This window comes from Varanus komodoensis, unplaced genomic scaffold (genome assembly GCF_004798865.1).
Source record: "Varanus komodoensis strain SLA01 unplaced genomic scaffold, ASM479886v1 scaffold5, whole genome shotgun sequence".
Lineage (NCBI taxonomy): Eukaryota > Metazoa > Chordata > Lepidosauria > Squamata > Varanidae > Varanus > Varanus komodoensis.
The window spans coordinates 48,676,550-48,703,038 of NW_025336087.1; the positions used below are offsets into that span (position 1 = coordinate 48,676,550).

Consider the following 26,489-nt stretch of genomic DNA (forward strand, 5'->3'; position numbering starts at 1 on the left):
AAGTTTAAATATGCTAAAATGCTAAATTCAGGTTGTACTTCTCTCACATGCTTTTTTGATACCAGGACTCATGATAGTCTAGAGCAATACCTTCTAACTTGGTAACCTGTCCTGCAAGTGTATATGCAAGGGCTGGTTGTTCCAGCTCAGTTACCTGAATGCTTGAAGGATTTGTATCTTACATATGTTAGGAAGGAACTCTAGAATTAAAAGTAGGTTCTGAAACTAATCCCTAGTGAATGCTGACCCAGGTTAAATCCTAGCCTGTCTTTCTCACCTTCTGTTACCAGACTCCTGAACAGATCTTAGTCATATTCAGTGGGAAACCTCTGACTTGTCAAACACACTAGTAAATTTATTTAAGAGAACAGTACATAGTGAAAATTACAAGACTGGTATCAGAGGTTGGGCAGTGCACAGACATGTCCATTCCTGCTCCTTCCCATTTTGCTTTTTATAGTCTTTTGTAGTACAAAATATTGCCAGCATCAGGATGGAAAAGGACACGGAGTATTAGCATTCATGTGCTGTGGATCCTGATGACTGCACAGAATATTTCCTACTCTTCAGCTATGTAACAGCTGTCTCACAGCCAAGAATAATAATGTAGGAGTTATAAATATGATTGTTCTGCCTGATTGTTCATGATTAATGAAAGCAATATATTAATCCTTTCTCTGATCACTCAAACTTTGAAATTATGTACTATTAGTTAGAAATGAGGCCTAATTTCAAGTTGGTGTGTTCAAATAGTTTTAAATTACTATTCTCTCCCTTTAGCCAGAGTGTTAATTTTTTTCTTGTTGCTATTTTTATATTCCTTAAAAATCCCATGGTAGATATAGCTGCTATTTTAAGGTATGCTAGCTGGCACAGGCAAAGACTGGACTACTAGCAAGTGTTAAAAATATACTCTTTTCCCAAATAAGATAATTTTCTTCCCAATAGATTTAACATGACTTCACAGAAGCCAGCCTATGCCATAGCATGCATTAACCAGGAGATGCATTTGTCTTACCCCTATTCAGCTAATTCAGTTTAAAACACATTTTCATTCCTACTGCAAGACAAGATAAAATTGACCTTGTACACTTTTATTTATTTTATTAAATTTGTATAAAAGCTACCTATTAGCACTATGCTCTCTGGGCAGCCAATCTTATCAGAGCTCAGAAACACTGTAGGCTTGTCATTCTCAAAACTACTCTATGGTGACTTTTTCAGCATTCATAAAACTTATTCGTTTATGAATAACCAGATTTGACTCTGGGACCAACTTAGACAGCTGCTTTAAACTATTTGTCTACTTCCAGATAGGTAGGGGCTCTTAGGAATTTGTGATCAATCAGCTGGTTAAGTAATATAAATTTATGCACATTTTTCATGTTTTACTCAGGTTACTTTCATGCTTTCCATCTAACATCCCTCTTACTATATTGAGTGTAATATGGTTTAAGGATCTTCCAAATTAGGTGAAGTTCCAAATTCCCCCTGGGCAAACAGGAAACTGTTAAATAGGAGTAAAATATATACCCCTTCCCCAAAAAAGACCCTCTACATAATTTCAAACTGATCTAAACAAAATATAGCTATATGATGGTGGCTCAGTTGAGGAGGATCCCAACAAAACTGGAAAGTCTCCTAGAGTGCATAAGCTGTATGTATACAAGCTAAAAGACATGGCACAAAAGGAAAAGAGAGAAAAGAGGAAAACAACTAATTCAGCCACCGGTTCCTAAAATAAAAATTCTTCTGAGCAGCTGCAAAGAAAAAGGTTCAGAGAGAAGGTGAGCTAACCAGTCACTCAGCAAATCCAACTGCTTCTGGGTAATGGCTGCAGAAGAGAAGACCTGGAGGAGCAGGTTTTCCAGCAGTCCTGATAGGCTAGCCCTGCTTCCTATTCCGCCCTCTTTTTTAGCCAGAAGGAATGGCTGCTGCCATGCAGCAGTTAAGAGTGGAATCAGATGAAATTGGTCTTTCAGCATAGGCTTAAGCCAGATGGCCAGTAGCAAACCATTTGATTTACCCTATTGGAAAAAAATAAGAGTCTTCTTTAACATTTATTTTTTAAAAAATGAAACAACAGTGAGCAGGGTTCACTGCTCTGAAGCAACTCATTCCAGGATATATATATATATATATATATATATATATATATATCTCTCTCTCTCTCTCTCTCTCTCTCTCTCTCTCTCTCTCTCTCTCTCTCTCACACACACACACACACACACACACACACACACACTGCTGTAAAAAGGAAGCAGAAAGCTCAGGCTTCTGTGCCTTTCCTCTCATTTATCACAGCTGTCCTTCCCACCTGAAGGTAAGAAAAACTAGGGGACTTCAGAAGAAGCACATGGTGCTGTCTCCTCTTCATGTGTTTCCGCCTGAAGCACACAGATCTGTAGAACACTGAAGGGAAGAGATGATCAAGGACTGGGTTCAACCTTCATCCTTCTCTCTTTGCAGAGCATCATGTGCTCCAGCTTTTCTGCCATCAACAGGTAGCACTTCCCTTGCGTTCAGGCAGAGCAATGGTAGGGCCAGCAAGAGGAGAAAGGTGTCCCATGTTTGCCTGGTGAATAGTCCTAGGTTATTAAGACAGTGTACAAGCTCCTTGGAAAAGACTGTTAAGGAAGATGTAGGATGCTAGTCAGACATGAAAGCTAATCTTGACTCACCCAAGATCATCTGCTTGTGAAAAGGAAGAGCTCCTTCTGAAAATGGCATTCTGTAGTGCTTCTTCACTCTAAAGAGCACTTACAGTAGTATTGTGCACAGGGTCACGTCTTAGGAAAGGGAGTTTGCATTTCTGAAAACCCATTACAATATGCAGCCAGCATCCTGAACAAAGAAGATAGAAAGGAAGGTTCTATTCTGAGTTTGGAGGAAAGTAAACGAAAGATAGCAATAAACTGAGTGAATTTTCAGCAAGAATATTCAATCTTTTCATACTATGCAGGCTTTATAGTTAAGATATAAGAAATTAAAACATAATACACATGTTTACATGGTGGCTACTTTTGATATAATCTGTAATGAGAAGGACATGAATGACAGTCTTATGACTATTTCTGTCTTCTGTGCAGTCTATAAATTAGTATATAGTTTTTATTCTGATCTCAAGTCCAATTGTGTTACCGATCATCATAGAATCTCTGTTGCTATTATGTATATTACAAATCACCCTATAGCCAAAGCTATTGAGCTGACACACGTAATAGAGTAAAACTGATAAAATCAATGATAAACCACAGTCTACAAATATATAATTTCTATATTGCATAATAACTAAAGGATACACAGAGAAAAACAAGCATCTGTAGCAAAGCAGCTTCAAATACATTCATTAACTGTTAGAGTTGAACATGAATGTAGTTCCCTTAATTAAATGTGGTTATATTTCATTGGGCTATCATTTCTAATCAGATAACAAAATATTTTAGCAAAGTTTGCCTTCTTTTCAGTCAGTCAGCCAAAATAATTATGGAGTTTTCTTATTCAATTCAGTAAGCTGCCAATTTCAGAGCTGAAATGATGAAAACCAACTCAGCCCTAGAAAAGCAGAAGGACTGATATAACAAACAGAAAGTGGAATATCATCCCAATATGCCTCAACACTGGCTATGCTGGGTAGGGCTGATAGGAACAATACAGCAAAACATCTAGGAGGTTACATGCTATCCACCCTGATCTAAAATAAGTCACTAAGTGGTTTCCTGTTTCTGCCCTCCCTCATATAAGAATACAAGTTTATACACTGCACCAATCTCAGTGTGATAGTGGGATAAGCAAATGGTAAATGCAAATTAAGAACAAGGACAGGCTATATTGAATTAGTAGTATAAAGTCACATAAATTGACCTCAGCATGCAAAATGGATATACTGATCATGCAAGCTGCAGATTTCTCTATAGGAGAGAAACATGTGTATGATCTGTGCATAGCTAGTTGTTCCAATGCAGGGCTGAGTGTGCTGTATTTTTCATAAAATCAAACATCTATTTTAAAACATACTTAGCTTTTATGCTCCTAATCATATGACTAGAAAGATTTTTAAGAACATGGTGACATGGCTTGTATGTTGTGCCAAGCTATCACCAGTTACTTACCCCCTGGGGCATCAAGGTGCAAGATAGGAACCATTTAAAATATGCGAGCCCCACTAGTAGCTGCTGTGGTTTTTTATGTGATGCAAGCATAGGTGGCACAGTTTATGCAAGAGTTAAATAAACCTTCCATAAACCATGGTCTGTTCTTGGATTATGTAAAGTTTGTTTAACCCTTACACAACCCCTGCTTCCCAGATTCACACAACAAACCACAGTAACTACCATCCAGGGCTTGCATATTCAAAATAGTGACTAGCACATCATGCCTCCTGGAGGCTTAATTAACCCAGGATGGCTGGATGTGACATGCAAGCTGATCTCTATAGATGCTGACAGAAAAGATGGTAAGAAAAAAGTGGTATGTGACATCCTGAACATGGATGAAAAGATAACACAATAGAATAAATGAACAGAAGAACAGCGTAAGATAGCAGGAAAAAATGCTGTAGAACTGACTAGAAACCAAATGCCAGTATCTTGTATTAGTAAAAACAGAGTGTTACTATTAATGCTGCCAGTTTCAAGATTTGTAATTTGCACAAAAATGAATTAACTCCATCTGTCAAAACAAAGGGCAAAAAGAAAAGCAGGAATTACTGAACAATGAGAATGCAGGTTTAGCCTGCGCGTGAAATTGTCTTGGGGAATGCAAAACATTTTTGTAATGGTAAAAAATAGCACACTAACATTCAATGAATATTGTGAGACACCAACTGTACTTTGCAGCTTTTGACCCTTGGATTATTGAGCAATTAAATCTACCTGATGAAACAGTAAGTAAGCTGCTAGATGACTAAGGATCAGGAAAGTATTAATAGTGGACCAACGTCATCAAAAGACGTGTTGTGAAAGCCAAACTTGCTCCTCAAGTTCTGTTTCTGGAAACAGATTATGCTATACTATGCAGCAGGGACATCTGTACTGATTTAATGTGTGGTGCTTCGTTTCTAGAATGAAAAGTACAGAAATTAAGCCTTCATGGAATGAGAATCAAGCCTGCAAACTCTGGAAGATCCCTCTTCCTAAATTATTTGTGGTGGTTACATCATGGCAATGGAAGGTACTCTGCACATGCTGGAAGGCACTCTGTTCAATCTTTATACCCTTGACTGAAGATCAATATACTCCTTCTATCTGGGATGGTCATCCTCTTTCACTGAGCACACATGGAGCAGCAAGGGAGGAAGGGGGTCACCCACCTAGCCAGCCAGATCAGACCCTAACCCTGACGATCAATGGGGTGACAGATGTTGCAGCCATTTTGCCCTCACATCCATTCAATGTTTATACGTAAGCTAGTAGCGAATCTCTTAATTCTCCAGGTCCAAGGCTACAAGGTAAAAGTCAATGCAGTATAATGGTTACAGTGTTGGAAAGCAGTGTAACTCACTGAGTAACTTGGGACTAGTCACAAACTATCAGCCTAACATACCTCACAAGATTGTTGTGACGACAGAATGGAGAGGAGGAAATAATGAAAAAAAGCCTTGTGGTCCTTGCAAAAAGAAAAAAAGGGATATCAATCAGAAATAATAATTTAAAAACTTGAGAACAGGATTTCGTATTGAAATATCTACTGGTTTGTCCATGCCTAGAACAATTCTTGGTACTGTTCCTCAAGTGTACATATGTGCAGCAAGTATGTTAGGCAGTCAAGTGATGAGCCAGTACCTCATTCTGGAAACTGTGGTATGTGGATTTTTCATCAACACTCTTCTAGATTTACTCCAGAGAATTGCTATACTGCTTTTGATTTTTTAAAATCCTAAAGTTGTTCACAAGATAAAATCATGGTAAAGTATCATCCAATATGGCAATAAAAATACAGCAGTAAAATATCTCATTAAAATAATGCAGTTGTTGACAGCACTAGCAGTCACAGAAATACATGGGCAAATTGATAAGTTTTAAGTTAAAGGCAGAAATAATCTTCACTAGGAGCTCACCTGATTTCAGCACAGACATCATTCAATACAGAGGAGTCTACAAGAGAGAAGACCCTCCTCTGTACCACAGCTAAACAAACATTAGCAGGCTGCAGTACAGTAAATAAAATTTCCCCTCATAATGTAGAGAATAGGTCAGCCTATTTGGGGTGAGAAGGTGTTGCAGTAGACACTTATAGATGGTTGTCCAGGGAAGGATGTCAGCATCAGAAAATGCAACATCTGCCAAAACAGTTCTTATACACACAACTAAAAAGCAATAAACCAGAAGGAAAAAATAATCAGGTATTAGTTAAGGATATTTAGATATAAGTCATCCTGTTTCAGGGCAAAGTATTGACTGACATGACCAATCAGAATCTGAGTAGCATCTGAAAAACTCCTTTACTGAAGAACAAGAGCATATCCAGCCTGCTTTAGATTGGTTTTGAACTCTCCCATTTTAAAAGGTCATTCTGAACAAGTGGAGCTAGTTGTATGTTTTCTGTACCATGGTCCACTTATGGATATCATACAATAAGGTCTCAATGTAAAGGTACCAGTCCTAATTCCTGTTTATCCCTTATTACCCGTTAGTACCAAAATCAGTAAAGGTGCATAGTGCCTGCGCACCTGTTTTAGACTGAATATTTGCTTATTTATGCTGCCACATCACCAAAATTTAGCAGTCATTCAGTGGCAGTAGCTGCATATTGGGAGAAAGTGAAAGCTGAAGAAAAGGCCAGGAGGGGATATATGGCCCATGGGCTATGTGTTTCCCATCCCTGCATTAAGGAGTCAGACATACCTGCCTACCTTCCACTTCTCTCCCCAAACGGTAACAGAAGATTCCCTCTCCACTTCCTGTCAATTAGAAATAATTCAGATTAATTTCCACCTAGAGACTGTAGACTCAAGAGCATGATTCTAAACCAATATGTTCAAGCAACAAGGCCTTGCTTTCTGTGGCAGGTCACATACAGGTCACCATTGAATTCTGATTGCAATAATGAATGTGAAACAGTCTGAACAATCTAAGGTACTTTGTTAATGCATAGCTATTTATCAAATGAAATGCAGCCAAGCATTTAACTGGACAAAGTAAAATTTCCTTCCTATCAGCTTCTTTCATCCTTTTTGGATTAATAATTTTGCTTCAAGTAAGGAAATCAAAGATTATATACCATTTAGGGAGGATTCTAGTACAAAGATAATTAATTGCAAAAACATATAAAGGAATTAGCTGAAATTATTATTTCTCACTATATCATTTATATATTAACCTTGTGAAAAATAAAGAAAAAGTCTTAAATATGAAAGTTACTAAAAACTGTCACTATCACCTTTCCCAAATTCTGATAAGCAAGTACACACTTTTCAAAGGACAAAAATAGTTAACGTTTCCACAATGATGAGTAAAATGATGCATAACTGCATTTCTTTGCAGAGGTTAACAGGGCAACTTCAGCTTAAAATGCATTTTAAAATAAGATAGTTCAGCTGGAGAAGATGAAGCATGTAACCAGACTGCCTGAGTCAACCCTACCTTTAAGTGTTCCACTTTAACATCATCTTATTGCTTCTGATCTTTTATAAGGGACATTTAATGTTATGTTTCTTGTATAAAGAGGATAAAAAGCAAAAATATGCCAGTCATAAAATTACAAAGTGAAGCTTTCAAAGTGGAGGAACAAAGAAATCTCAGACATAGCAAATGGTGGCATGACAGATAAAGTGAAGCTTCTCTGGGTTCACTGTCCCTTTAGAGCATAAGAAGGGAATTGGTTGATCTGGTTCAGTAATTTTACGTTCTCATCATCTGTCATACTGTGCTCTGGGCAGCTGTATGTAGGCGCCTAGAATGAGCCGCTTGCTGTAATTTGAACAGTCATGTGGAAGCTTAAATACTGTAAATGATACAATACTTTTTCATGGTTCTGAGAAAGAAAAGGGTTCCTAAGGCTATGTCCAGATGTTGGGTAATCCCAGATTCTATTATCTGGTTAGAAGCCTTTAGCTTCTTTGAAACATGCATTTTTAACATTCATAAGGTGGTATCCTGGATAACAGACTATCCTAGGAATATACAGCCAACTCAGAATTCCAGTGAACAACAAATGGTATTGAATGCATATTAATATTGCAATCCATCAATATTTTGATCAAATAAATAATCTCAATTAACAAAATTAATACTGCAATCCTAAATATATTAACCTGAGAGAAAGTTCCACTGAACTCAATGGGACATATCTCTTCGTAACAGATATAGTATTGGACTCCAAGCTTTTTCGTAATAGCTGACCAAATAATGCCTACAATCCAAAGGATTTGCTTTTATTTACTGAATATATTTCTCAGGTACCTCTCAAAATCATGGTCTCTCCAAGGTGTCTTAAACTATAAAACAATATAATTTGGTGCCAAATTATTTAAAAACCCACAAATTTAAATTATTTTTAAAAATAAGCCAGTTAAAATAAGATTTTAAATGTGTAAAAGCAGTGAATACTATACAGCTTTTCTGTTAAAAGCCAGAGAAAATAAGTATGTTGATAAAGCCCTTTAAAAGCCGTCACAGAGTGAGCCAAACACCTCCCAAATTAGGGGCCACGACTGAGAAAGCCATCTTTATAACCATCACTAAACAGGTTTATATGGACAGATTTAGAGACATACATAGGAGGAAACTGAGTGCACATTTGAAGCTGTTCTCATCACTGTAGTTTCCAGTGCTGAAAGGACAAATTTCCTTAAAAATAAGCATTTTTCATTAACAGTGAAAACAGTTGCTGGTACGTAAAACAGTAAGCAAAGCTGCCTCCTGAGCACAGATATCACTAACTCATAAGAGGGAGGTAGATCTTGGTCATTCATGTTCCTGTTACAAAGCAAAGCACTTTTAAACATCCTCAGCCATCAGCCCCAAGCTAAGGTATAACAGCAATTTACTGAGATGTCAAAAATAATGTCATAATAACCAAAGACCTACAAGAATCATTACAAATTTCATTTCTTAACTACAAAAGCTAACTGGGAAAAAGATCCCCAGAAACAACATCAACACATATCATAGTTTTTAAAAGGTAGCTATTTCTGACATACTTCCATTCTTATTTCATTTAAAAATTTAATCACAATTACAGTCACAAAAATTTTAAGCAGACAAAAGGGAAGAAATGCTAAACTCCCTGGTTAAGACAATACGAATGTTACAGGGACCTTGTGCTAAAATAGTGGCAAATCATATTACTGAATGCCACTGATATGATTTATTATTGTTCTTCAGAAATTGTAGTTTTCTGGCTAGAAAGTTTCCAGAAATTGAAGAGAAATGAGAGAAAACACAAGGTGTTCAGTGTATTTATTCCAAGAGCACTGCCCCAATAATTCAATGAACTTTGAGAAATACTTTTCTGGAGGAAAGCTAAATCAGAGCTATATTTTATAAGCATACACACTAGCTGACATGAAAAGAACTGTTTTTGATTACTGTCTCCTAATTATGGAATTGCCTCCCACTGCAATCTCATCAAAGCGCAAGAAAAAGTAATTTCAACAGTATTTTAAGATTCAACTATCTGGGCTGGCCTCTGGGATTCAGGAAAATATAACTGAATGATATGATATACTGTATTTTTCGCTCTATAAGACGTGCTTTTTTCCCCCTGAAAAGTAAGGGGAAATGTCTGTGTGTCTTATAGAGCAAGAGTGTGTGTGCCCAATGCCTGGGATGCTGCCGGCCCGCCTGCACCACGTGGCACCACCTGGCCGGCACGCGCTCGGCGCGCCCTGCTCTGCCCCCGCCCCCCGGCGCAGGTGAGAGCTGTGCCACTCAGGGGGAGTGGTGCGGAGGAGGAGGAGGAGCCATGGCCTTTAACCCGCCAGCCGCATGGAGAGATGGACTGCTCACCCCCACCGCCCAGGAAGACCTGCCGCCACGCCGCCCAGAAGACCACCGCTGGCACGCTGCCGGCCCGGCTGCACCACACCTGGCCAGCACGCACTCGGCGCGCCCTGCTCCACCCCCTTCCTCCAGCACAGGTGAGAGCTGTTAATCACAGGTCGGTGTGTGTTTTCAAATGGAAACCCATCTTTTAATGAAGCCCATGGGGAAGTGATGGGGAATGTGCCTGTGATTATCAGGAAGCTTTCCATGGATCCCTCCTCTAAAAACTAGGTGCGTCTTATGGTCAGGTGCGTCTTATAGAGCGAAAAATACGGTAATCAAATTAGGCCAGGAACATTGTTTATTCTATTTTCCTTAATTTGTGTTATATGTATAATGCCACTTATGCACATGGTGCTTTCCGAGTAACATAAGATGACATATGTTTCCCTAAGAATGTACAGTCTTGACTTAGGGGGAGAATAGGCAATGAAAGAAAAGAAGGAAAGACAGAGGTAAGGGTAGCAGAGAATGTGTGTGAAGGTTTAAGTGCCTCAAGTCTTTAGGAAGAGTTGGGTTACCCTAAAAATTATAACAAACATGTGAAACTAAAATAAGGCTTTTTTTCCAAATAGCCACTGTTTCTCTTATATAGGATCAAATTAGCAGGCATAGTTACATGTATTCCTGCTTAAAATATGATTAGAAACTGTTGTGGGATATAATTATATTATTTATTTCACTTCTATACCACAGTCAAAGTTGTCTGGGCAGTTTACAGCAGCCCAGCATTCTATGCATGTTTAGACAGGTAATGGTCCTACAATCTTTTTCTTTCTAAAAATGGATTGTGCCCTGAGTTAAATGTGGGTACGGGAAGAGAATTCATAGTATTATTGACCAGAACAACTGTTTGCATGCTAAACTTCTACTAATTTCAAAAGGTACCCCATCCATTTCATGGAATACCCCACTAATTCCAGGTAAATGTATGTAGAAGTGATTTTTTATAAAAAACACAGCTGTTCCACCTTATGAGTCAGTGCAGTAGCAGATACAATTACTAAACAACAGCTCAAGAGAAACATTGACTGCAAAAGAGAATTGGACATTTAAAAGGTTTATATTTGTAAAATTGTCTGCTTAACCCTTATGACCCCATATATATTTCTAGACTAAAATTGTATGACATTCTTGTACAAATGAATAATTAGCAATGTGATCTTAATCAAATGATCAAATCTTTGTGACAGAACTAACCACAAACCATGTATCAACTGTTAGCTCAATAACATTTCTATTAATACAATTCCAGAAAGCTATTTAAAAACAAACAAACCTCTGATTTTAGGAAACAAATCGTGAATCATCACCATCTCAAGGAATTGCTTTTCATGTTCTTTTGCAGCATACATTCAACACACGGGAGAAAAATGTTTTATCAGACAGTAACTCTGTTGGTGAGCTCATACAGGAAGAAAGAAATGAAGTCATAATCTGGCCAGGAGACTAGGTTAGAGGAAGTGGATTACGCTACATGATTTATAATGACTTTTGTAAGATACCTTTTCTTGTTTACTTCACTTGTCCTTGTGGCTAGCAACAAACACATATTCTTTGTTCACTTCTTGAATTCTGAATAAATGAAATGGTGATGTTTAGATGTGGGAGGACAGTCAATGAACATCTGCATGCATCAGCTCCAATATAAAGGTCAGCATTGCAGGTATTTCCTCCAGAGCTCCCATAGCAGAAGAGGCAGCCAGAAGTAGACACAGGACATAAACCCTTCCTAGCAGCATCACTTCAGACAGGTGAAACATCAGAAAAAAGCTTGGGTGAATGAGAATTCCAAGGTAAAGAAAATATAGTAAATCACATGGGAAAATGTAACATGACAGAAGGAGAAAATATGAACACGGGTAGCAATTCTATGTATGTTTACTCGGAAATAAGTTCCCTTTAGGGATTACTACTTTAGGAGCTACTTCTGAGTAAACATGCATAGTCACAAACTGTACGTTTCACAAAATGTAGAGGCCCAAAGATTTTGCTGTACAAGCTTTCCAAAAAGGAAGAGTGCTGCAACTGAGGAAAGTCAGCAACACCTCCCCATTGCAAAGCACAAGCACCTTCTGTTCACACACTGAGATACTTGAATCCAAGCCTCTAAAGCTCAAGATGATTTTCCTAACAGCTATGTAATTCTAACATGGAGATAAGCGTTACACTTCTGATTTTGCAGAGTCACCACAGTTGACCTCGGGGGAAACAGCTTCTCTCTTATCAGTGTCATAGTAAAAGGCACCCCATTTTGTGAAAACGCCAACTGTCTGAGTGAAAGAGCCAAATGGTTTGGTTTATCCATGTTTACATCACAGCGGCACCAGCTTACTAACAGAAGTAGGAAGTTGAAAGCCGAACACATCTCTTAATTGCAAAACTTGGCAGTCCTAGGCACTAACAGCATCCTTACAATCAAACTCTAAAATACTGAGAATATTAGTACTGATTAAACTCATCTTACCCAGCTAAAATAAGATCCCAGTTAAACAAGAGTAAAATGCTGAGTTAAGCCCCATAGTGAATATATGTACCATGTGATATCCATGTAGGACAAAGGTCACAGCTGTTCAGCAAGCACAAAAGAAGAAACAAATAGCACTATTTCATTTTCATTAGTTCGGCATTCGTATTTCACTCTTTCAACACACAGCACAAATTTTTATCTATTCCACTCAACTATTAGCAGGCCACCTATAAAAAGGCTTCACAAAAAGAAAATATACCTGATTATTACTTATAATGACCATAATGTAATGACTTTGATTTCCCCTTAAAGGAACACAGTAATTAGGAATTGTGGTGGAATAAAATATTAGCAGAGATCAGCTATGGGCACCAATCAACAACTTTTGATTGGGATGAAATATTACCCAGTCAACAACTTGTCAGAAGAAAAATAATTCTGTTTGGAAAGATTGCTGTAATACCATCATTATTTACATATCCAATTCTTGTGTAAAAACAGAACTTAATGTGTTGTGACCATGACCATCCCATATTGAGGAAAAAAACAAAAGTGAAAATTCAGACACTATGAAAACTGAATTTCTGAAAAAAAAATTGTAATTAAAAGCAATTGGAAAATCAACTATCAAAACAGTGTTGTCCTCTTTCCAGAATAATAAGAGGGCCACAAAGTACTGATACACAGATTTAACAGAAGAAAATTTAACCTGCTTATTACCTGGGACAGAAATTAAGTTGTGAGGAGGACTTTTCAGACCAGATAAGAAAAAGCAACTCCAAAATAAATTTTCTTATCCTACTTAAGTCAACTAGAATAACAGTAGCATAAAATGTAGGAAGAAAAAAGAGACAGTAAAAACCAAGGCTTTTTTTGTCACAGAACGCACCGGAACAGCGTTCCGGCACCTTTTTTTCCAATGGATTTTACAAAGTGATTTTGAATTTTTGGCATAGCAGGTCAGCAGCAAACATCATTACCACAGTGCCTGCGGGCTGCTTTTGTGTCTGCGGCTTGGGATGCTGCTTGGCTTGGGACTGGTGTATGTGGTCGTGCACTGAGCGCTTACTGCCAGCGGCGACGTGAGTTCCGGCATTTTTTTTTTTTTTTACAAAAAAAGCACTGGTAAAAACTATCCATACCATATTGTACACATACACAGACATGGCACATTTATATCCTGCCCTTCAGTCAAAAAGGCTCCCAGAGCAGTATACAAAAGTAAGTAGCATGACAGTCCCTGTCTCAGGATTACAGCAAGATGTTAACATTAATGCCATTAATAATAATTGACAGCACAGGACTGAGGCTCAGGCGACCTGGGTTCTAGTTCCTGCTTGATCATGGAGCCAACTGGGTGACTTTGGAGCAGTCATGGACGCTCAGTCCAACCTACCTCATAGGGTTGTTGTGGGGATAAGATTGAGAGGAGGGGAATGATGCACGCCACTTGAGTTCGTAAGAAAAAAATCAAGTGAATAAATGACACAAGCCTAACTCATTGGACAATCTTCAAAGTTATCATTTCTAGATAAATTAGTAGTTACACAGACCAGCTCTTTTATCAGGGTTGAGAGTGCACATGCTTGTTGAGGAGAACTGAGGCGGAGTGGTTAATATAACCTAAGGATTTGCATGGAACTGGCAAATGGGCACACGTAGTGCACATCATGCAGGTTACGCACAAATATGGAGATCTGTGCCAGGAACTAGTGTTTCACAATCAATGTTTATAGCCTCTGAAGGATGTCACAGAGAACATGCAGAATAGCCAACAACTGTCATCCAGCAGCCATTTCATTGGGCTGACATCCCACAAAGTTGTCCCCTACACAGGTTAGGCCATAACAGAGAGAGATAGGAAGAGGGCCATTTTCATAGGCTCTGCTGGGAGTCCTGCAATTGTTGGCTTCTCTTTTTCTTTCCATTTCAAGAGGTTGCAATCAGAAGACAATGTCTCACTGTGTTACAGTGATACTATAACAATTATATATTACATTACAGTTGATCATTGTAGGAAGTGCACAGTATTAAGAAGGGGTTCTGAGGTTGTCCTATTTTCCTTTATCCTTCTAGTCCACTTTCCTGTTTGTTTTCCCTATTTTAAGCCTGAGGGCAGCGACTGTCTTGTGTTTGTTCATCTGTAGGCTACTCTGGATGCTCCTTCCAGAGGAATATAAATGATAATTAACCACTGACCTGGTGTTATGCTTATTTGGTTCAACACGACTTAGAGGTTCTGCATACTGACGACGCTGTAAGCTTGCAACCCCATGGAGCGGTCATTACAAACGGTGGTTGCTGTCATGTGCCGTCTCTCATTTATGAACGCCCTCCAAAATGTCCTGTCCTTAACAGCCCTACTCAGCTCTTATAAACCCAAGACTGGCTTATTATAAACTGAGTCACCTGGAAACCAACAGACCATGCTAATTAACATACCTAAATCCATATTAGTATAATACTTTTACTAGTCCCATCGAAAGATCATTAAAATGTGCAAATCCTTTTTTATGATCTTTGGCTGGTTAGGGGGAAAATAGATATTCAGAACTTTTCGTAAGGCTCAACACGTCTATCTTTGTTTTCTTTCAACAAAATAGCTCGTAACGGCCCTTTGCACTTCCCCCTCTCGGCTTCCACTTACTCCTCTCCAATTCCGAACGAATGAAGAGAGACAAACAAAAATACCCCGCGGACGGCTGACGCCCCACCCTTCGTCGGTTCCCCGCCCCGCTTCCTTTCCATACTCCCCCTCTCCCCGCTCCTCCTCTTCACAGCACTTGAACCGCGGAGGCGGAGAGAAGGGGGAAAGCGCTGCTGAGGGAATGACAGTGACGTTGACGATGACTGTTCAACTGTGAGGCGGCGGCGGCGGCGGCGGCGCCTGCGCCGTCGCTTCTCGCACACGTCGCCTTTCCCCTCCGCTAAATTCTTTCCCAACCCGCGAGGGCAGGGTGCGCGGGATTGCAATGGTGACGTAGCTTGCCGCCCTTCCTCCTTCCTGTCCCTCCCAGTCGCCCACCGCGAGTGACTCCCCATCAGGGCTGAACGAGCGTGCTCGTGCCAGTCAGCAGCCGGGCGGGCGGGCAGGCGGGCGGGCGGCCTCACTCTCTCGGCTCCGAGCGTTTCTGGCGTCGACGCGCCTGCGCGGGCGCGCGCGCGCTCGCTCGCGTTCGCCAGCTACACAAGTGGCGGTTTGTGCGCGTGAGGCTGTATATTCCATCAGGCCCCGGAGGCTCGTGGCGGCGGCGGCACTGCTGCCGCCATTATCACCCGCGCGCGGCAAAGAACCATCTTCCTCTTGCTCCCCCTGCGGCGTGTCTGGCCTCGCGCAGCAGCAGCAGCAGCAACTCCTCCTCTTGCTGTTGGAACAAAGGAAGGAAGCGGCGGCGGCGGCGGCTGCTGCAGTAGCAGCGGCAGCAGCTCCGGGACTTTCCTCCCGCTACGCCCGGTACAGCGGCTCCTCTCGCACTCCTTTTTTGTGCTCTTCTTAAGCAGGTGCCTCGCGAGGACCGAACGAGCCGGTGAGTCATCAGACCATTTTCCTGGCATCGCTTGCCTCTTTCCCTACTCCCGAAACCCTCGTTTGCGTGTTGGGGGAGGGGACCCGATGTCCTTTGTCTTTCCCACACCGAATGGCGGGGAGAGGCACGCGTGGGCGGGGGTATGTTGAGGGGACGGTGCTTCGGGGGCAGTCTCGGTTTGTTTGAGCGCGGAGAGCTCTCTGGGGGAGGAGGAGAGTGCGCGGGAGCTTCCACGTCGGCCTGTTTTCCTCCCCACAGAAGGAAACTGGGCGGCCGGAGGTGGACAAAGGGCCGCTGTGCCAACTTGACTTGGTGTTCTTGATGAAGGGGTGGAGAGAAAAGGGGAAACACTCCCGTGGATGCTTTTTATTCTCCTCCTCCGCCAGCTTGAAACGTCTCACTGTGAGGCTTCATGGCAGATGAAATGGGAGAGAGTTAAAAATCACTGGAACGTGAAAGTGGCGGGGGAGAAATGGGGGCCGAGGAGAGGAGACAAAGAGCTGGAAGGAGACAATGAGCTCTCCTCTTCCCGGCTTTGCGTGGGATCGGAGCTTCCCCCTTTTCTTTCCCTTCGCCCCACCCCCAGCCGCGCGAGCCACCCCTCCCGCGTCCGAGCGGCGGAGGCTCCGGGCGTCTTTGTGTCGGGGAGTTGGCGCGCGCGCGCGGCCGAGCGAGCGAGCGAGCGAGTTGACCTGGCGGGTGGGGGCGATCGTATGGCTTCCCTGGGCTGGCTTGGCCTTGCCATGACTCAGTGGTTTTCTTTCACGAGGCCCCCAGGCCTTGGTGTGTGCTAGTCAGCTGGGTGGATGTGGCTCGAAGGGGAGGGAGGGGTAACGACCAGGTTCGAGCCCGGTTCCTGCCTCTTCCTCTCCCCTTGCAGCCTCCCACTCCCCCCTCCCGTTTTACAAGGAGAGTCCGCCCAGGCCATCATTGCCTGCCATTTTCTAAATCTCTTTCCTCAGCGCCTTTTATGTCCCCGAGTCCTTGGCGCTCTACAGCGAATCTCTTTCCTTTCTCTGCACTCTCACCCCCCTTCTTCCCCGTGCTCTGTGCTGCTGGCAGCTTCTTCGCCTTTGTTTCTCTCCCTTGGCTCGTCTCAGTTTTGCCACTATGAAATGTCTACTTTTTTTCTTCCTCCTCCCCGCAGCTTTAGAATTTGAGTAGAATAGAATAGCAATAAGCTATGGCACTGCACTATTTTAAACACACATCCTTGTTTATCCAAGTACCTTTACTGTATGTGCCTGTAGCTAGCTGTTTAGCTATATTAGTAGTAAGGTGAGCCACCTAATAACTGCCATTGGTATGATTTTAATCCTCTCTTCCTTTATCTTAAATTCTGATTTTGAAAGTGTTGATCAACATGCACAGGCTGTTGATTAATAGAATTTGCATTTAATGAACTCCTTTGTGTTGTTGAAGAAAGCTACAACCTTTGAGTTTTCATAGTAGGTTTTTTTGGTCATGTAATTGAATATTCAACATATCATAGTGAACCATTACTGGCCATTCTGTAGCCATGCATTTTTGCAATTATTTGTGGAGCTCATATAGAACAGTTCCATAAGAGCATGCTATGAAGTTGAAGAAAAGCATCTCTTTTTAGGCTGTATCATTTTTAGGTGGAGAATAGGAATCAAACATATTTTAGAAATAAACCACCTTGTACTATTGTCTGTACAAGTATTTTAAGAGTAGCAGAATGGCAGTAGTTTGGTCTCTTAACCCTTTATTGTTCCCTCTACTTTTGCTCAAAGTTAAGATTGAAAATCATTGCAGCTCAATTACCTTGTTTAATTATTTAATTATAAGGTCATTCTGTTTCTCTTTGTTGAGTATTGTATAATTGTGTTAATTGGCTTTTTATATTTTTCGATTGTACTAAGTACATACTTTGTTGCTTCAATACTATAAACTGCAGGAGCTGGGCAGCCTCTTGAGATATAAATAGAAGCTGATTTCAGAGGCCCCTGTTGACAAGGTTTTGTCTGAGCCTCTAGCTCAGCCTGTCACATTGCAGCCTTGTGACAAGCGGAAGCTAATGCACTCACCCATGTGACCTTAGCTTCTGAGAAATATTAAAGCAAGTAGACACATGTGATGGCATTAGAACCTAACATTCCACTGCAAAGTTAAAATTGTAATGGCTAGTAGTCCGATCATAACATTGATTCCAACTGGCTGCATGAAAACAAATTACTTTGTGTCTTTGTTCAGCCACATATGGTTTGTACTTCCCTTACTATATTCATTTGCAGATACCGACTTTTTCATAATGATAATGGTGATGTCATTCAAGGTTTTAAATTGGATGGTGCAAATTGTACATGTGAGAGCTGAAAATTGCATGATTTGGCATTTATTGAGGGAAGCTTTATCTTTATGCAAATTCTTTATCACAGCAAAGTGGACTGAATAGTTCCAATATTTTCAGTGAACTCGGGTTTTTTAGTTAGCTTTGGTGTTACATGATTTACATTTACTATGCCCATTTTATATCGGTTTTAATAAGTGAAGTTAATTTTTGAGCACACACTCTTCCAAACATGGTGTTTTAAAATTACAAGCTGATTTCAATAGGTTGGATAAGCTTCTGATGAAGTTATTGCTGGAAATTTGACTTAGAATTTTATTTGACAATTTCATCTACAACTGGAAAAATAAACAAGGCCTGTCTACTTTGAACATGTCTTTAAAAGGTTGGATATAAATACTGTATCCATGGTACATATAAGACTCCTATGTGTTCATTTAAAAATTGCCTCTGGCACTACTTTCAGTCAATTTTTTTATGTTTGATACGTAATTGACTACCACAGTAAATTCTTAAATTGAAAAAATATAGTCAATATACTTAAATTCAAACCTTGAAAGTTGCTTGAGTGTAACATGTATGATGCTGTAAAATTTTGTGTTATGTTTTATTTTCAAGTATTTATAGTTCGCTTTTCTGCTACTTAAGACTTCCAGCTAGCATTTTCTATGGTAGACAACGATCCAGTTAGTGGAACTCTTGGGAACAGAGGGCTTGAATGCTGTATCAGAGTCTTTTATCACCCTTATAGCTTATTCAAGTAATTAAGTTGAAGTGGCTATATTTCTGAGACTCATGATATGCATGTTGAGGGGACTACTGTTAAGTAGAAAAATGAGGGCAGCTTGCTTGGAACATTGCAATATTTTGCTGAGCTGCTGTAAAACGAGTAACTTGTTTTAATATTCATTAGGAAGGTGTCTCTTTAAAGACCTGCTATAAGTAAAGCAACTTAGCTGAATGGTTCTGGTCATCTAAGTGGTAGCTGATTTGGTATATTTAAGCATTCAAACGTGATGTTTTCAGGTAGCAAGGTATTAAGTTTCCTGACAAGTTGTTGCAATGCCTTGCACTAGTTTCAGAAGTATTGCTGTGATAGACCTGATTCCTACCAGCCGTCTTACACAATCTTCTTCCCTCCATAATTTGTATTAAATAGACTAGCATACCACTTGATATTAAAAGTAACTCCTCATATGTAAGGCCTTTTGAGAGATAATAACCAGAACTGAGCTGTATAGTCAAGCACACATCTCTTTTCTGCAGTTTTGGACTTCATAACCACGAGAAGCTTAGTCCACATTTCTATGTATTTTTCTTAAAAACTAAAATTATAGTCAGTAAACTTAAATTCTAAGATTTGTATTTACAGTGTTATAGCCTGACATCCACACAAAGTTCAGTGATAGGAACAGAAATACTATTAAACAGTCGTGAACCTGCAAAACATTTTCACTTTGTGTTTTGCATCTAACCTTGTTCTTGTTGTATCCTACTCCAGAAGCAGGGCAGAGCAAAATGGAGGATTTTTCCCTCTCCACCCACTTTCCTTTCCCATTCCAACAAAGATTATGGTGTACAGAGTCAGTTTTATGCCATCTACTGTATCTGGAATTACAGGCCTAAATCAAGTGAGCATCTGAGTTCACTTGCTGACTTTCAACACTGAAGCGCTTCAGTAAAGCAAAACACTCAGATGCACATCTGCATACATGTTTACATCAGAGCAGAGAACTCTTTGTAGACTCCATTGGCACACAGATATACATTCCACTTATCCACATGTCTTTTAAGCTGCAAGGGAGATTCCCTTTTACAAGAATGGTATCACTGGAATTGGCTTTGGAATATGTGCACTGAATCTCCCCACACACCTTAGGCTCTGGGCTGAAGGAAATCATGCCAAGTGCTTGCTTCCATTCATCTTAACGATCATCTGTAGCAACTGAAAATGAATGTTACTCACTCTTTCCAGGTTGACTAGCAGCATAGCAGAAGTACTTTGTTGCAACTCTTCATCCCATCTAGCTTTTGGGAGGTGGCAGTGTCTTCTTTTAAGGGATGTAGTGGGGAAAAGCATTTTTTCCTTGCACTCATTTGCTCTTCTATCTGTGGAGATTTTCTCCAGTTCTGCAACCTTCCCTATTTTGATTTTGTTCTCCAAATATAGGGAGTGATACTGTGTGATGTCAACATTTCTAATGGCTTCTTCATATGAATTGTAATGCTATGTTGACTCCTAATGCAGTTTTTTCTTCTGTTTATAGCAAAAAAAAAAATGGCGCAGGAGACCAACCAGACCCCAGGACCCATGCTGTGTAGCACAGGATGTGGATTTTATGGGAATCCTAGAACTAATGGAATGTGTTCAGTTTGCTATAAAGAACATCTTCAAAGACAGCAAAATAGTGGCCGAATCAGTCCGATGGGTATGTGTTGGAGGAGCATGACTTGAAGTTCTAGTTATGAATACAGTTCAGTAATGACCAGATTAGACAACTTCCACCATTCTAGCTTTCTACAACTTTTTAAAAGTTGTAGAAAGCTAGTTGTAGAAAGTTAGTAGTTTGTAGCTAGTTGTAGAAAGCTACTAGTTTGACTCGCAACTAGTTTGATTTGTTAAAGTGGACAATGTCTGCAAAAAGTTGTGTCTTTTAACTAATAAATCTGATGGTCTTTAAAATGTCACAGTACTTAGTTATTTCTGTAGCTATGAAGTAACATGGCTCCTCTAAAAATTCTAACTTGTATGTTACAAACTTTATATCTCATATTAACTTACATTTTCTCTGTTCAGGAACATCAAGTGGTTCCAACAGCCCTACCTCAGACTCTACATCTGTACAGAGAGCAGATACTAGTTTAAACAACTGTGAAGGTGCTGCTGGCAGCACAACAGATAAATCAAGGTAAGAAATGTATAAAATTACACAGTTATGTTAAAATGAAATGTGCAGGAAATATTCAGCCTAAGTATAATGAAATTGTTTGCATTATACGGTACCTAGTTTATAGAAGAAATAATCAGTGTTTCACTATTTTTAGGATTATTATTTCATTGCATTTATATTCTCCCTTTCTTCCTCTTGCAAAGAATCCAAAGCAGCTTACAAGATTCTCCTTCTCTCTTAACCTCACAACATGAACCCTATTAGGTAGGTTAGGCTGAGAGTCTGTGACTGACCGAGAATCACCCAGTGAGTTTCCTTGACTGAGTGGGGATTACAACCCTGGTATCCCAAATCCCAAGCTAGTGCGCCATGCTGGCTGTTCTACAGTTCCTACAGTTAAGAAGTATTTGATCTTTGCAATAATGGAAGAATAAAAGCATATCCTAGATTACTGAAAGTTTAGATTAAAAGGGCAATTGGCTCTTAATAGTCTGCATCATCAGATTTTATCACCAGTGAGTTCAGTAATAGTTAAGTGGAGCTCAAGGTTTTTAAACTTTAGCTTTATGGTATTCTTCCTAATAACACTAATGGATTGCTTTCATTTCACTGAATACAAGCAGAAATGTGCCTGTTGCCGCCTTGCCTGTAACACAGCAAATGACAGAAATGAGCATTTCAAGAGAGGAGAAAGTCACTCCAAAAGCAGAGACAACAGAGCCAGGTATGCCTTTTCAAAAGTGACCTGAGCACAGTTAGTACAGTGGGACCTGGCAGGTCTACCGCTTACAACCAGGCAGAAAAAATACATCTTGTTATTCTTAAAGTTACTCATTTTTTATAAAAATGATCACATTGCTAGCTAGTCATATCAACAAAAACTAATTAGTTCAGTAGTCTTATACTGAATTAATTCATGTTTAAAAATAAATCCATGTGAAATGCTGAATGTGCTCCAGTCCTCAAGACATCTTCAACAGCTGTTTCTATTGCATCACAAATCTTTGCAAGACTTGGAAGCTCCTGCAGAAAATTGAGGAAATTAATGATCTTTCGGTTAAGTGTCTTAAACACCCTTCATGTTTGCATACTTATATTACTAAGAAATCATTTTTATATAGATGCCTGTCTCAGTGTTGACCAATAGGAACAAATATCTGTTTTAATCTCCTTTGGGCAGGGGATTGATGTGTATTTCCCGTGGGTGCGGAGTGCCCTGCCAGTAGTCTAGTGGTACTATCCTTTCTTCCATAATTCTGCATATGGAGCTCAGACCTGACACTGCTAGAAAGATGATTCTCTTCGAAATTCAGTAACCATCATTCAGTTTGCCATCCCTTTGCACTAGTGAAGACTTAGTGCCTTGAAGGAACCTGTAGTAGTTGTGCAGGGCTTGTTGCATGGATGTTTGGTTATTTATTACTCTTGATATAATTCTGGTATGGAATGCATTGGTTTGTGCTGAAGTGATCAGTGACATGGGCTTATATGAACAGTCTGGATTAAAATTCCCAAACCTAATGCCTTCCAGATGTTTTTAGACTACAGCTTGCATCATCTTTCACCATTGACCATACTTACTGGCTGGGGCTGATGTGCAGTAGAGTCCAGAATATCTGGAAGGTGCAGCTTGGGGAATTGCTGTGGGGCAAAAGGCCACTCCCAGATAAAGAATACTTTTATGAGCCAGGGTGAGGTAGAAAAAATTGAAAGCTATTTAAATTCACAGTCACACCCATACACTGGAATGGCTTAGATTCAGGTAACATGCTCATGTATGTTAAAAGTATCTGAGTAAGAGCACTTAAAAAAAAACATGTTCTTAAACAAAAATACTAGAGTGTGTGCACTTTCTCACTAGAGTTAACACTTAATATGTCTGTCTTTGAGCTTATTAAAAAAACATTCTGAATTATAGGCAGTGGGCAGTAAAGTAAGTGAAAGAGGCAAATTATATAATATATTCATCTTTCTAGTTGTTTTGATTAAAAAATGACCTATGTACATTTACAATGTTGACCACTTACAATAAAATCATTTTATAGGCTTGCAGTCCTACTAGCTCTTTTGTAGTAAAAGTACCTGACAGAAAGATACACATTCAGAGATGAAAATATATTACACTAAAATATTCAGGGTCCAAAAATGCTTTTCTATTTCTAGTTCTTTTACAAGTTGTGAGCTGTTTAAAGTGTGGGGAGTGCGGAGAACAATTCCCCATTTAAGGAACCTTCATTTCAGGCAAAGTACTATTTTTCATTGATTGCTTGTTGTTGAATATTAAATGAGGCTACCATGGGTTGCCCAAAAATGCTAATCAAATGCTCACATTACAGTCTACATCTTTACTCTCTTTAGTTGCAAACATTTGTTTCTGCCTCATGCACATGTCATTTACAACCCACTGTTTCGGAACCTCTGCAACAAGCTGTAGGTTCCACATATTGGGCCCCCTGACAAAGCTCAAATGTCAGAAATAGTTCTGCCAAGAAACTTACTCATTTTCTAGTATAAATCATATGCCATCCCAGCATTGAGTTCAATCCAAATTTATGCTAGTGAAGATGTGGTAATGTGCCAGGACTTGTAGGTCTCCATGCTGCCTGAAAACTTCAGTAGAGAGTTTCCCAGTATTCTAGAACAGAGGTTGAGGGTGTACAGGAGGCTGTAGGGGAGGGGGAGTTGCCCCCTCCAGGTTCTTCTGACAGAATTACTCCTATTGGCAGAATAAAACAGTTGGATGCAACTACCTTAATTAAAAGAATACCCATTACAGGGTTTTCTTAAAGATAAGGTAGATTAAAGGAAAAATAATGTAGAGGAGAGAGAACATCCTCGAATGTGTCAGATATAAATGATTAGCATTACATGTCTGTAAAAACAGTTTTTCACGAAACTCAGTTCTTTCAACAAATGATGCCCCATCTTCATCATGTATGAAAGAAAGCACACACTAATGCATGAAAAAGAGTGCAGATTAAAGCAGTTTGGAAGTAAACAAGCAAGACACTTCTAATTGCCTTTTTTTGGGGGGGGTTCTCTTTCAGTTGTTACTCAACCAAGTCCTACAGTTACTCAGCCTAGTACATCTCAAAATGAAGAGAAGACACCAGAAATGCCCAAACCAAAGAAGAACAGGTGTTTTATGTGCAGAAAGAAGGTTGGCCTTACAGGTATGAAGTAGAACTCTGCATTTTGCATGTATTCCCAGCCTTAATCTAGTTGCTTGCTAAGGGCTGCTTGCTTTGGAAACATTTAAAGCTGTTCAGGAAGAATCTTGGAGTTTAGATTTGTTGTCACCTTAATCAGAAGTCTCCACCATACAGAATTTCAAGTGATGCTTCTGTGTCTTCACAGGATTTGATTGCCGATGTGGAAATCTGTTTTGTGGACTTCACCGTTATTCTGACAAGCACAACTGCCCATATGATTACAAAGCAGAAGCTGCAGCAAAAATCAGGAAAGAGAATCCAGTTGTTGTGGCTGAAAAAATCCAGAGAATATAAACTAACCTACTTGGTGAAAAGACTGACTTTCTTTGTTTTTATTTTAAAATATCCTAGGAAAACATTAAAGAGCAGATGCATGGCCATTTTCCTTTGATGTTCTCCAGAGTTTTACTTTAGTCTGTCTTATTGATTGATATTTTTAGGATATTGTGGGTGTTACAGGCAGAATTGGATAGATACAGCCCTTTAAAATGTGTACATGCCCTCCCCAAAATTAATTGAAAGAGTAAGACCCGCACTGGAAAACAGACATGCACAAAGGACAGAGTTGTCTAGTTCACATGTGCCAAACAGATGCATAAAATCTGCATGTTTGCAGCAGATTTGCCTTTTGGGAATGAAAATGTGGTATATCATCCTTGGATAGTGCTACGTGCCTGATTAAATGATACACCAGGAAAAAAGATGAGTCTACTTTACCATAGTTAAAACTTTGTCCTCTTTTAATTTTCACAATCCATGGTTTTGAAGCTGAGCTGCAGAGGAGCCACTTTCTAAATGAGAATGGGTGTTCAGGTGCCATAAGCGGCAGTTTAAGGTTACCTATTAAATGAAAGCAAAGAATCTGAGTCTGAAGGGTGAAATCTTTGGAACTGATGAAAATTGCTCAACTGTTAAAAACTGGTTCCCAAAGGAAACTTTTATTTCCAGAACTTTATGAACTAGCCTACAACAGAAGACTTGTCTGCTTCTTACTCTTATGTAGCTGAATAAGTTGTGTAGCACAATACTACAAGACTTTGTTTTACAGTTTACAAACGAAAGGCTACATTTTTTAAATAACCACAGCAGCTCTGTTAAGTAACACATGCATCTGATGAACCTAGTTTGCAAATGTATTCAAGCACTTAATTTTTCATATGCATTTTATGTTGAATGTGTTCTGGGTTCAAGAGAATGTTAGTTCTTAATTTCTATAGGTTTCAAATGTAGTGAGATTGCACCATTTTGCATGGAAAAAAATCATACCCAATATGGCTGCTGTAGACTTTTAAGTGGTACCTGGAACCACTCTGAGGGCTGCTTTATCATTTTAATAGTATTTGGGTTTAGGACTGTAGTGTTCTTGGGTGTATTGCATGGGCTGCATTATCTACAGCATTGTACAATAACAACTCTAGAAAAGGCAGTATACTTCACTGATGCTTGTCTGGTAATATCACTTCTGTGTTATAATGGAAGGGTTTTTTTGTGATGTATGAAACTTGTGTTTTTTATATAAACAAGTACAGTTTAGACTAGTATAGTGGTAATGCCTGTTCTCATCTGTAAATAGTTGTGTATACATAGGGCACTACTTCTGACTTCTATTGCAGTGTTCAGTCTTAGTTTTTCTTCATTAAAAACATCAGGTTTTGCTTTAAACTTTGTCCTCAGTTGAGTTATTAGATATACAGATGTGTACAGATAGTTCATATTTATGTATTGCACATAATCATGCTACCCGGCATCTATGCTATATTGTATTATGTAAATAATAAAATCATGTACAGAGGGATATAGTTCCTTTTGTGATAGTTCATTGGGATACAATACTGATTAAATTGAACTGTGTGTAAAGGGACAGTTGCTTAGGATTTACCAGCTTCTGGTAAATCAATCCTGTTATAGCATGTGTATTTTTTCCTTTTCTGAATGTTATTTTACACGTCAAGTGAGGATTTATTCAGGTGAGCAAAGCATATAAGCTGGAATACAAATATACCTGCATGGAAGTTCAGACAGCCGCAACTTCATAACTGAGAAGAGAAAGTCTCTGCATACTTATGGGTCTTAGTTGCTTTGATCTGCA

General features: G+C 39.6%; 2 protein-coding genes across 3 annotated transcripts in view; one reads left to right on the forward strand and one right to left on the reverse strand.

The window, feature by feature from the left end:
- Window positions 1-15,420, reverse strand: part of TMC1 (transmembrane channel like 1) — a 133,655-nt gene extending 118,235 nt beyond the window's left edge. Inside the window, exon 1 of the mRNA XM_044445923.1 lies at window positions 14,656-15,420. The gene's annotated coding sequence lies outside the window, so the exon portion shown is untranslated. The remainder of the gene's footprint in view (window positions 1-14,655) is intronic.
- Window positions 15,421-15,853: 433 nt separating this feature from the next.
- On the forward strand, window positions 15,854-26,195 carry ZFAND5 (zinc finger AN1-type containing 5). 2 transcript variants are annotated; one of them, XM_044445924.1, is made up of 6 exons: window positions 15,854-15,983; window positions 20,565-20,726; window positions 21,095-21,206; window positions 21,812-21,912; window positions 24,236-24,361; window positions 24,546-26,195. In XM_044445924.1, the coding sequence occupies exons 2-6, from the start codon at window positions 20,576-20,578 to the stop codon at window positions 24,692-24,694; spliced, it is 639 nt and encodes a 212-aa protein (XP_044301859.1). In that variant the 5' UTR covers window positions 15,854-15,983; window positions 20,565-20,575; the 3' UTR covers window positions 24,695-26,195. The 2 variants fall into 2 exon arrangements, with proteins under 2 accessions (XP_044301859.1, XP_044301860.1); XM_044445925.1 differs by lacking the exon at window positions 15,854-15,983 and adding an exon at window positions 18,099-18,209.
- The last annotated feature ends 294 nt before the right edge of the window (window positions 26,196-26,489 follow it).

Excerpts from the sequence above, each read along its gene's own strand:
- ZFAND5 (XM_044445924.1), top strand. The coding sequence starts at position 20,576 with ATGGCGCAGGAGACCAACCAGACCCCAGGACCCATGCTGTGTAGCACA. Across the intron at positions 20,727-21,094 it reads TGGCCGAATCAGTCCGATGG|GAACATCAAGTGGTTCCAAC; the intron begins GTATGTGTTGGA and ends TTCTCTGTTCAG. Across the intron at positions 21,913-24,235 it reads AGCAGAGACAACAGAGCCAG|TTGTTACTCAACCAAGTCCT; the intron begins GTATGCCTTTTC and ends GTTCTCTTTCAG.